Source organism: Myotis davidii, unplaced genomic scaffold (assembly GCF_000327345.1).
Source record: "Myotis davidii unplaced genomic scaffold, ASM32734v1 scaffold53, whole genome shotgun sequence".
Taxonomy (NCBI): domain Eukaryota; kingdom Metazoa; phylum Chordata; class Mammalia; order Chiroptera; family Vespertilionidae; genus Myotis; species Myotis davidii.
In genome coordinates this window covers 6,139,372-6,151,885 of record NW_006286140.1, presented here as the reverse complement: position 1 = coordinate 6,151,885, position 12,514 = coordinate 6,139,372, and the positions used below count along the sequence as shown (strand labels likewise).

Sequence of the window (12,514 nt, the reverse complement as noted above, 5' to 3'; positions counted from 1 at the left end):
AAGACCGTACCCTTTTATGTAATGATGTTTACTTTGAATTTATATTAGTTCACACAAACACTCCATCCATGCTTTTGTTCCGGCCCTCCGGTCCAGTTTAAGAACCCATTGAGGCCCTCGAGTCAAAAAGTTTGCCCACCCCTGCGTTAGAAGACGTGGGAGGTGTTGGTTGGTCGGGCGGTCGGTCTGGTGACAGGAGATGCAGTGCAGGCGCAGGTGGGCTGTGGAAATGCAGCACAGGGGAGGCGCGCATGATTCGTGCACGAGTTGAGTGAGCCAGTCAGTCAGCAGTCTCGTTGTGCAGTGGTTAGTGCTAGTTGCGTCTGCAAATAGTGCGCGGGTGACAAAAGATAGACGAAACAAGTATACAAAACGAATGGATGGGAGAGTTGGAAGGAGTTGACCTCAGCGAATGTACCTCAGTCAGATTGAGGACATTTTTAGCAAAGGCCATCTTAGGAGTACCCTAATTAAGTTAATAATAATGTACCTACCTATATAGTTTAAGTTTAAAAAATTTGGCGCTCAAAAGAAATTTCACTCGTTGTACTGTTGATATTTGGCTCTGTTGACTAATGAGTTTGCCGACCACTGCCCTAGTCCCTTGCAAACATTAAATTGATTTCTGTCTTTATGAATTTACCTATTTTGGATGTTTTATATAAAGGAATCATGTAGTATGTGGCTTTTCATGTCTGGCTTTCACTAACCATAATGTTTTTGAGGTTCATCCATGTCTTAGAATATGTTAATTCTTTGTTCCTTTTTTTGAATGAATAATATTCCATTATATAAATTTGTCAAATTTAATTTATGTAGTCATCTGTTCATGAGCAGTTGCTTTCACCTTTTAGTTATCCAAAAAGTGCTGCTATGAATATTTATGTACAAATATTCATTTTAACACCCGTTTTCAATTATTTCAGTACATATCTAGGAATAAAATTGTTGGGTCACATTCTATGTTTAACTTTTTGAGGGTCTACCAAACTTTTCCTTAGCAACTGCTGCAGCATCTTTCATTTGCATCAGCAATGGATAAGGGTTTAAATTTCTCCACATCCTCGCCAATTTATGTCTCCCCATCCTTTTTTGTTGTTGTTGTTCTCGCTCAGGGGTGGGCAAACTTTTTGACTCGAGGGCCTCAATGGGTTCTTAAACTGGACCGGAGGGCCGGAACAAAAGCATGGATGGAGTGTTTGTGTGAACTAATATAAATTCAAAGTAAACATCATTACATAAAAGGGTACGGCCTTTTTTTTTTTTTTTTAGTTTTATTCATTTCAAACGGGCCAGATCCGGCCCGCCGGCCGTAGTTTGTCCACGGCTGTTCTAGCTATTCTAGTGGGTATAAAGTAGTATCTTACTGTGATTTTGATTTGCATTTCCCTTATGATTAATGTGTCTTTTCATGTGCTTGTTGGCCATTGGTATATCTTCTTTGAAGAGATATCTGTTCAAATCTTTGCCCATTTTAAAATTGGGTGTTTGTCTTTTGTTGTTGAGTTGTAAGAGTTCTTTATTCTGGATACTAAACCCTTATCAGATATTAGGTTTGCAAATATTTTCTCCTATAGGTTGTCTTTTCACTTTCTTGATAGTGTCCTTTGATGCACATAAGTTTTTAATTTTGAAGTTTAGTTTATCTATTTTTTCTTTTGTTGCATATGCTTTTGGTATAATATCTAAGTATCCATTGCCAAATCTAAGGTCATGAAGATTGACTCTCCTAATTTTCCCTCTAAGAGTTCTATCATTTTAGCTCTTACATTATGGTGTTTGATCCATTATGAGTTAATTTTTGGAAATGTGTGAAATAGGAATCCAGTTTCATTCTTTTGCATATGGATATCTGCATGCTTTTGAAAAAAAATAAACTTTTTATTTTGGAATAATTTTAAATTTACGAAAGAGTTACAAAATAATAATGAGAGTTCCCAGATATTCTTTACCAGTTTTTCCTAATGTTATCATCTAACACACCATGATTGTTTGTCAAACTAAGAAATTAACATTAATACAGTACCAATAACTATATTATGGACTTTTTATGGGTTTCATCAGTTTTTTCACTAGTGTCTTTTATTGTCTCAGGATCCTATCCAAGATACCACATTGCATTTAGTGTGTAGTTTGTGACTCACTGTAACTAAATTTAACACTGATTATTTCCTTAGGTTAGAGCTGGAAAACCTTTCTGACAACACTAGTCATCAGATCCTATTGCACTTTTTTGGTGCCTGAGCTAGTATTGAATCAGAAATTATGGGGTAAAAGTGTGTTATATGGGTAATAGTTATGCAAGGGAGAAGAAAAGTACTTAGAAGTACTAGAAGGTTGGTCAAATCATGTGGCAAAGACGGCAAAGTGAGTGGTGGAGGAGAGAAATGCAGGCTCAAGATTAGCCAGGTGATCGACCTTGACATGTTACTTTCCATTTAGGTTCAGTGTACAAAACCCGAGTGTGGAAAATGGAGGCAACTTACCAAGGAAATCCAGCTTACTCCACAGATAGCAAAGACCTAATGAGCAGGGTTGGTGTAGTTGCCCAAAGAAGTCTTGTTGTTTCTAGTTCTGCTACAAGATGGTTGCTGCACCATCAGCCGTTCTGTCCAAACTCTAAGCAGTAAAGCTGGGAGAGTCAAAGAGCAATAGAGCTGTGCTAGCTGAGTCTCTCCCTCTTTAATTCGGAGCTTTCCTGCAAGTTCCAACAGTAGATTTCTATTTATATCTCATTGGCTGGAGTAAGATTATGCAGCTACTCTGACCAACAATAGAGACAAAGGAAGAAAATCCTATATAAAAAAAAAAGAAAGAAAGAAAGAAAGAAAAAAGAAAATCCTATATAATAAAAGGCTAATATGCAAATTGTCCCCTTGGGAGTTCGACCGACTAGGAGTTTGACTGCTTGCTATGATGTACGCTGACCACCAGGGAGCAGTGTGGAATGAAGGAAGGCCCCAGCCAGCAGCCAGCAGTGGGGGGAAAGAAGGCCCCAGCCAGCAGCCAGAAGGCCCCAATCGGCGCTGATCGCCGGCCAGGCCTAGGGACCCTACCATTCATGAATTTCGTGCACTGGACCTCTAGTCCTATATCATAAAACCCTAATATGCAAATCGACTGAACAGTGGAACAACCAGTTTCAGTGACGCACACTGACCACAAGGGGGCAGACGCTCAATGCAGGAGATGCCCCCTGGTGGTCAGTGCACTCCCATGGGGGAGCACTGCTCAGCCAGAAGCCGGGCTCATGGCTGGTGAGTGCAGTGGCAGTGGTGGGAGCCTGTCCCGCCTCCACTGCAGGCAGGTAGTAAGGAGCGAGGGGTCCCGGACTGCAAGTGGGTGCAGGCCAGACTGAGGAACCCCCCCTCAATGCGCCAGGGTTAAAGGTTAAAGGCTTATAATACAGAGAGGTGATTTTTTAATATATGTGCGTGAATTTCGTGCACTAGGTGTCTGGTATTTTTGATATTTGGCAGTTACTTAGTTTTTAAAATGTGTAATTGCTTTAATGGGTTAAAGCATTGATTTACACAAATGTCCCTGGTTTCTTCAGTACTTTAAAAAATGTTAGAAGTCATAATCTTGGGAGTAAAATACTTTTTTTAAAAAATTGAGATATAATTCACGTCATAAAATTCACAATTTTAAAATATACAATTCCATAGTTTTTGGTATATTCACAATCATCACTTGCAAAATATTTTCTTAGTTCAAATATTTCTCATAAAAGAACGAATGAAAACTTTTATAAAGTTTATGATCAAGTTTTTTAAAGCCTGGGAGTTAAGATATAAATATTATTAAAGCAACTTATAAATATTGTAAACATTTGGAAAATTTTGCTAAGTGAAATGGTTGAGAAATAGGGTATGGACATTTAGGAATTATATTGGTATTATTTTAAATTTTACATAAGTATTAGGTGAATATAATCTCAGGGTTTTAAAAAAGTAAGTTAAATGTGTGTGTGTGTGTGTGTGTGTGTGTGTATGTATATATATAATACAGAAATAAAAAATGAAAGCCCTCCTTAACCATTTCCTCCTTTTCACACTAATAGGTAACTACTCTTAATAATTTATCCTACTAAAACAGCAGTTTTCAACTGGTATGGTGCAAGAATTTTTAAAACATGCAATACTTGACTATTTAGTCAGGGTTACAGACCTCTTTTCCCTTAGATTGTCAAATAAAAAAATGATAACAGTCAACACAACAATAGCCGTCCAGTGTGAATGAATCAAAATTATACCAATTTTTTTGTCAGATTGGCAAAAAAAAAATTTTTTTTGGTGTGCTGCAGGATTTTAGTAACTAGTTTATGTGTTCCATGAAATGAAAATTGCTGTATTAGGACTTTTTTTATGCATTTGAATACATATTTCTGTTTGGCACATCTTTTAAGGCTGTTTATACAACTTAACTACTTAAAGGTTAAAGGCTTATAGTACAGAGAGATCATTTTTTAATATATGTGAAATTGCATCTTTAAAAAAAATATTTTTATTGATTTCAGAGAGGAAGAGAGAGGGAGATAGAAACATCAATGATGAGGGAGAATCATTGATTGGCTGCGTCCTGCACACCCCACACTGGGGATCGAGCCCGCAACCCTGGCCTGTACCCTGACCGGGAATCGAGCCATGACCTCCTGGTTGATAGGTCGACATTCAATCACTGAGCCACGCTGGCCGGGCTGCATCTTTCTTTTAATTGAGTTATAATATATGCACAGATCTTCAATGCATTTTATTGAGTTTTGGAAAATGTCTACATTGTGTAACCAGTACCCAATTAAGATATACTTTTTAGAATTCTAGTTATTTCCTTCCCTACCACTAGAGGCGGATCACTGTTCTGATCCTTACCAGAGTTTTGTCTGCTCTCTTTATTGCTGAGTGTGGAATACCACAACTTGTTTAACTATTTTCCCTGAAGGGCATTTGTGATGTTTTAATTTTTTTGCTATTATGAATAAAACTGTAGTGAACATTCTGTGCAGGTGTGTTTGGTGGACCTATGGTTTCATTCCTTAAAGGTAAATACATAGGAGTGGAACTGTTGGGTCAGATGGTGAATTTATATTTTAGAAACTGCTAAATGGTTCTCCACAGTTGTAGCATATTGAAACATTTGGTGGTGTTACTCTTTTAAAAAAAAATTTTAATTTTAATTTTAGCTGTTCTAATGGGCATGTACTGGTATGTCATTGTGATTTTAATTTTCATTTCTCTGATGGCTAGTGATGTTAAGTATCATTTCATATGCTTATTGGCCATTTATACCTTGTCTTTGGAGAAGTATCTGTCTAAAACTTTTTTAAAGATTAGGCTTGTTTTGTAGAAGTTGCTAAGTAATCTGGATATGAGATATAATCTTGAATATTTTTCCTGCTTTTTGTCTTACCCCTTTATTTTCTTAATGTCTTTTGATGAGAAGTTTTTAAGTTTGACGTCTAGTTTACTCATTTTTTTATGTTTAGAACTTTTTGTATCTTTTCTGAGAAATCATTGACTACCTCTCAATTTACAGATAGTCTCATATGTTTTCTTTGAGGAGCTTTTTAGTATTAGCTTTTACATCAAGGTCACTTATCTCATGTTAATTTTTGTTTTTTATGTGAGGTAAAGGTCAAGATTCAATGTTCTTTTCATATAAATATTTAGTTGTTCAGTACCATTTGTTGAAAAGACTGTTAATTCCCTGAATTATCTTGGCTTTGTTATCAAAAGTCCATTGGCCATACATGTTGGTCTATTTCTGGACTCTGTTCCATTGATCTTTTCGTTTATTCTTACCCCAGTACTCAGCTGGCTTGAATATTGTATCTTTATAATAAGTCTTAAAATTACGTAGTGCAAATTCCTCTGTGTTTTTGTTTTTCAAGATTATTTTGGCTATCCTAGGTTCTTTATGTTACCTTATAAACTTTATTATCAGCTTGTCAATATCTACAAGAAGGCCTCTGGGATTTTTTTTTTTTTTTTGTCATGCGTTGACTCTATAGATAATTTTAAGAAGAATTGACATTACATTTTTTCTGTCTTTTAATCCATGGGTCAGTAAGCTATGGGTCAAATCTGCCTACCCCCACCTGTTTTTGAAAGTAAAGTTCTATGGGAACACAGCTTTGCTCAGTCGTTATGTATTGTCTGTGGCTGCTTTCATGCTGCAGTGGCAGAGTGGTTGTGACAGAGACCATATCAGCCAAAGAACCTACCATTTACTACCTGGCCCTTTACAGAAAACATTTTCAACCCCCGTTGTGACCCCGAGCAAGTGTATCTCTCCATCTTCTCACGGTCTTTAATTTCTCCCAACAGTGTTTTCTAATTTTCATTGAGGATGTCTTTTGTTAAATAGATTTCTAGATATTTTGTGTGTTTTTTTCCTGTGATTGTAAGTAGAATTTATTTTTAACTTCATTTTCAAGTTGTTTGTTGCAGTGACATAGAAATACAATTTTTATTTGTTGATTTTATACCCAGAGGCTTTGTTAAGTTATTAAATGTATTAAATTTCATAGGTCTTTTTGTAGATTCCTTTGGGTTTTCTATAGTTGCAACAACTGTGAATAAAGTCTGTTTTGCTTTTTTAAAAAACTCATCTTTTTGCTCTTTTTTCTCTTGCCTTACTACCCTGGTCAGGACCACCAGTACCATGTTGAATAGAAGTTGGAGAGTAGACATCCTTGTCTTATTCCTGACACAGGAGGAATGTGTTCAGTGTTTTATCATTATGTATAATGCTGGCTGTAGCTTTTCACAAATGCCTATTATCAGATCAAAGAAGTGCCTTTGTGTTCCTAGTTTGTTGAGAACTTTGTATTATGAATGGAAGTTGGACTTTGTCAGATACTTTCTCTACATCTTGTATGAGGACCATGCGGTTTTCCTCTTTCATCTGTAAATGTGGTGAATTAGACGAATTCTGGAATGTTGAAACTACCTCACATTCCTGGAAAAAATCTCATTTGTTCTTAATGTATTATCCTTTTAATGAATTGTTGGATTCAGTGTGTTAATATTTTGTTAAGGATATTGGCATCTCTGTTCATGATGACCGTTTTCTTTTCTTGTAATGTTCTTCTTGGGTGTTGCTGTCTGAGTGATGCTGCTCCGTAAAATGAATCCAGAAGTATATCCCTCTTCTCTATTTTGTTAAAGAGTTTCGGTAATGTTGATATTTATTCTTTAGCATTTGGTATAATTCACTAGCGAAGTAATTTGGGTCAGTTTTCTTTGTGAAAAGTTTTAAAATTATAAATTCAGTTTCTTTAACATGCATGACAATGTAGGTGGTTTTATTCTACCCGTTTTAGAGTGTGGATGTATTTTTCCAAGAAATTTGCCTATTACATCTAGATTGTCAAATTTGTTAACTTAAAGTTGTTTGCGCTGTTCCCTTATTCTCCTTTTAATGTCAGCGAGCTCTATGGTGATAGCCTTGTTTTTATTTTGGATGCTGGTAATTTGGGAGTGAAGGGTAGGAAGCACAGATCTAAGCCTGGGACCAGGGTCCTGGATTGAACAAATCTTGTCCGGAAACCTTTCAGTTTGGCCTTTAATTGATTCTTGAGCGCAGTCTTCAGAGTAGAAGGCCTGAGGGATAGAAGAGAAAACAATGGGAAGGGCTGACACTGAGGCGGTGGGTGATTCATTTTTCAGGCTGAGTGCGCTGATGGGAATTGGGGTTTGAGGAATGAAGGTGCGCGAGCTTGTGTGGCAAAGGGGAGGCTGCCGAAATAATGTCAGGGCTGCACTGGGTTTAACCAGGCCCTGTGTCCAAGGTTACTTCTCAAGCCAAAAGTAGACTCAGTGGCATTTCATTATAATGTGTAAAGGAGAGTTCAACCAAGAGTAGCAAAAAATGGTAGACTGTTTTAATAGCAATTAGCCTCTGGGCCATTTTCATTCAACCTATTTCTGAAGTTTCTAAACAGTTATTCTAACAATTAAAATATTTTGGGATGACTTGCTTACTAATGTGTGTTATTAAATACTGGGTATAATTTTACATAGAAAGTTTATATTAAAATCATTTTGCCGAAACCGGTTTGGCTCAGTGGATAGAGCGTCGGCCTGCGGACTGAGCGGTCCCAGGTTCGATTCCGGTCAAGGGCATGTACCTGGGTTGCGGTCACATCCCCAGTAGGAGATGTGCAGGAGGCAGCTGATCGATTAAAATCAATAAAATATATTATAAAAAAAATCATTTTGATTTGTGCTTTGACTAGCTTCAGTTTAATTATCATTTGGAAATTTTACATAGAAAGTTTATATTAAAATCATTTTGAATTGTGCTTTGACTAGCTTTAGTTTAATTATCATTTGGAATTACTAGTATACATAATCCTTTCCTTTCTTTTACCTACCGACAATGGAATGTACAACTTTAACTTCATTTCTACTAATTGTTCAAAATATCCTTTTTTTGTTTATTTGAGTTTTTGGGGGGATGTAGTTTTTCCATTTTTTTTAGTTTAAGTAGTTTTTGAAAAGTCTGAATTCTTCTTTAGAATGAGTTTATTTTTAGACCAATGATACATGTTCATTACTGAAAAAGTCAAACAGTATAGAAAAGGACAAAGATGATAACAAAAGAAAACTCATGCAGTCATCATCATGAAATAACCATACTAAATGAGATTTATTAAACAGTATATCTTCATCTTCATGTATTTCAAGCAAAAGCCCTGGCTGAGAACTTCCCATGTTAAGAAATAGTACTTACTGTGCATGCTGGCTTTATGTAAAATGATTGCTACAGCAAAATTTGAAATCAGCAAAAGAAGCCAAAGTGAAATAAGAAGTTGTTGAACAGAGGATAATTATTTCTTCATCTCTAGAAATAGTAGTAGAATCACTTTGTTTCAGTTGCATGTTTCAATTTTAGATATTAATTCACACCCTGCTCTGAAAGTGGGAAAAGGGAATTACGTCACACGTTAGCCCACCTCCCCTTGTCCTTGCTCCCACTTTTTGTTAGTGTTTCGTGTTTTAGTTGAGTGTACTCCGTCAGAGTAAATGTACCCTTTATTTTCCATAACCATCATCCCTCCATTGCGTACTCTTGCTTCTGTATTTACTGGCTTTAATACTCCCCACAATTTCTCTCACCATAGTTCCTTCTACCGCAAGTTCTTTATTTTGATGCATCACGTAGTTGAATGTATTTTAACATCAAGAACTTTTTTCCAGGAGGACTGAGAGGTCTCAGATTCCTTAAGCTTTTGAAAACTTAATTGCCTTTCTCTCCTTCCAAACCCTCTTAAAGTTGAAGGTCTTCTTAAATGCCAGCTCCTAAGTAGAGTATCATGTTTTACACTTCTTCCCCCCTCCGCTCCATCCCCAAATTGTCCCTTGAGAGCTACTGCTCCAGGCTGTTACTGTCTGTAGCCTGAAGTTTTGAAATATTTATTTAAATGGTGTTTATTGATTCAGAGTCCCTTTGGTTTTCAGCTTGGTATTCAGTCAAGGACAAAGTCTGGAAAGGTTTATTTGTAAAATAAAATTAAAAAGAATGGGAGCATGCCCTGGCTGGTTTGGCTCAGTGGATGGAGCGTCGGCCTGCGGACTGAAGGGTCCTGGGTTCGATTCCAGTCGAGGGCGTGTGCCTTGGTTGCGGGCAAATCCCTGGGGGAGGGTGTGCAGGGGGCAGCTGATCGATGTTTCTCTCTCATCAATGTTTCTAGCTCTCTGTCCCTCTCCCTTCCTCTCTGTGGAAAATCAATAAAATATATTAAAAAAAAAGAATGGAAGCAAACTATGCACACTGTTGTGGAGCTTGCTTTTTTTCATTTAGTATGTCTTATAGATATTGCCATCTCAGGACCTAAATACCTCTTTCTCTTTAAAGCCTGCATAATACTCTACTGAGTGGATGTAACCTGATGTATTTCACATGACTGAGAGCATTTAGGTGACTTTTAAACGTTTGTTGTTAGCAGTGCTGTGATGAATAACTTTATATCTTTGCCATTTTTCTGTATATTTGTAGGATCAATTCCTAGTTATAACATTTCTGTGTCAAAGGGAACATACCATTGTTTTAATATGAAATAATTCTTAGTCACAAAAGAGGATTTATAATTTGTGTGTAAGGGAAAAAGAATTAAAGCAAACACTCATGCATCCAGCAGTTGTAAAAGCTGAGGGTTATTACCAAAGCCTCTGTCACTTCCTGCGCACCCCTCACCCCTTCCCTATCTTCCCTTCACTGCCAGGACACAGTATTCCGAATTTTGTATTTATTATTCCTCAGCTTCTTGTTACATATTTACAAAACCCTAAACAGCGTGTAAAGTTCTGCCTACTTTTGGACTGGCTATACATTGATTGTATCATCTTGTTTGTATTCTGTAACTTGCTGTTTTCACTCAATGTGGAGGTTTTTCGCATGCACCCATGCTGATGCCAGAGCTCTGAGCTATTAATTTCCCCTGCTGTATAGTATTGCGGTGTGTGACTGTACCACGATGTATCCATTTTCCTGTTCACGGGCTTGACCGTTGTTTCTGGTTTGGGGCTCTTACACCCCATGTTCCTGTGAGCATTCGTGCAAGCCTCTCCTAGGGCACAGGCCAAGTTTCTCCAGAGCACATCCCAAGGCCCAGATCCGCGGGGCTCTATGATATGCCAATCTACAGTTTACTTAGGTAACTTTTTACTTGAAATATACAAACAGAAAATTCATGTAGCTCTGAATTTTCACAAAGTCCCCATTTAGCCAACTTCCAGTGAAGAAATGGAACACTTACCAGCGCCTCGAGTCTCCCAGCACCCGCTTTTCCTCACAGCCTCCTTCCCTTGCTATTCTGACTTAAAACACTACAGATGTTGTGCTTGCTTTTGAACTTTATGTTAGTGGAATCATGCCGTGTGTTTTCTCTGGGGTCTGGCTGCTTTCTCTCACCGTTGTGCTTGTCAAGTACATCCGTGCTAGAGTGTGTGGTTGTGGTTTGTTGGTTCTCATCACCAGATAGTGACCATTGTTTGACTAGTTTGTTTATCCATTCTACTCTTGATGGGCTTCTGGGTTGTGTTTAGCTTTTTTCTGTTTTCTAGCTTTTTTCTATTCATTCCTTTTGAACATTTTCTGCTCCTGTTGGTGCACATGTATGAGGGCCTCTCTGGAAATATAACAAAGGTTGGGTTGCAGGACATGTAGTATGTACATCCTCAGTTATACAAGATAATGCCAAGTTATGGTTCATTTAAAAGTTTCATATTTTGTCCCATTGCTCTCCAGAGTCTCTGTCCCTCTCCCTTCCTCTCTGTGGAAATTTATTGGTTTTAGAGAGAGGAATGGAGAGGGAGATAGAAACACCAATGATGACAGAGAATCATGGGTTGGCTGCCTCCTGCACGCCTCCCACTGGGGATTGAGCCCACCACCCAGGCATGTGCCCTGATCAGGAATTGAACCTTGACCTCCTGGTTCATAGGTCAACGCTCCACCGGCCGGGCAGGAGTTATTATTTCTTTAGCTTTCCACCTGGATGTTCTTGTGAGAGCAGCTTCATGCATACAGTGGTTTATCACACTTTTTTCTTTGCCAGTCTGAAAGGTGAAAAGGGATATCTTCCTGAAGGTAAATTGTTACTGAAGACTATATTTTACAAGTAAAGCTAATTAACGCTTGGTTTGCCTTTCAGCCCGAGACCCCAGATCATTGTTCCCTCCCAGAGGATCTAGTGAGTATTTCTGCATGTTCTAGATTGGAGTTCATTGCCTCTCCAATGATAAGCGCTATGTGTAAATGACAATAACAGTTTCAATGTAACATGATAATGATATGATGAAAATGCTAGCAATAGTGTTGTTATAGGCGATCCTCCCTAACTTAAAATAAAGTTATATTGTTTTGCATTAAAAGGAAATAGAGAGGAAGAAACTGCTACCTCGCTTTACGATAAAGATCAGGCTTGTTATACTTATTTTTCATGGGTGACTTTACAAGTCTGCTTGAATCCTTCCAAGAAAAAACAAGGGGCCTAAAGTTTGGTGGTCTTGGCCCAGATTCAGCTGTGAAAGTGTTCTTGTGTATTCAGACCTTGATGTAACTGCTTTGTCCTGGCCCTGTATGGAAGGGAACAGTGTCTCCAGCTCGCGAAGCCTCACACATTTCATTCCTTTTTAAAAATATATATATTTTTATTGATTTTAGAGAGGAAGGGAGAGAGAGAGAGAGAGAGAAACATCAATGATGAGAGAAAATCATTGATTGGCTGCCTCCTGCACCCCTCTTACTGGGGATCGAGCCGGCAACCCAGGCACATGCCCTTGACCGGATTCGAACCTGGGACCCTTCAGCCCACAGGCCAACACTCTATCCACTGAGCCACACCAGCTAGGGCTAGAGAAGCTACTCTTTGACAGGAGTGGTCTGCCTGGGCCACCTCCCACTAGTCCGCCCTGTGTGGACTGGCAGGGTCAGGTGGCTGAAATGTTGGATCCTTCTCCAGGCAGAGACCCTGATATTTTTCCACCAATAGCTACCTTAGATTTCA

At 38.2% G+C, this 12,514-nt stretch overlaps 1 protein-coding gene across 1 annotated transcript in view; it reads left to right on the top strand.

Annotated features, from left to right (window-relative positions):
• Nucleotides 1-12,514, top strand: part of KDM1B (lysine (K)-specific demethylase 1B) — a 51,820-nt gene that overhangs the window by 8,572 nt on the left and 30,734 nt on the right. Inside the window, 2 exon segments of the mRNA XM_006757278.2 lie at nt 2,443-2,538; nt 11,633-11,698. Of these exon segments, the coding sequence (XP_006757341.1) occupies nt 2,443-2,538; nt 11,633-11,698 (162 nt within the window).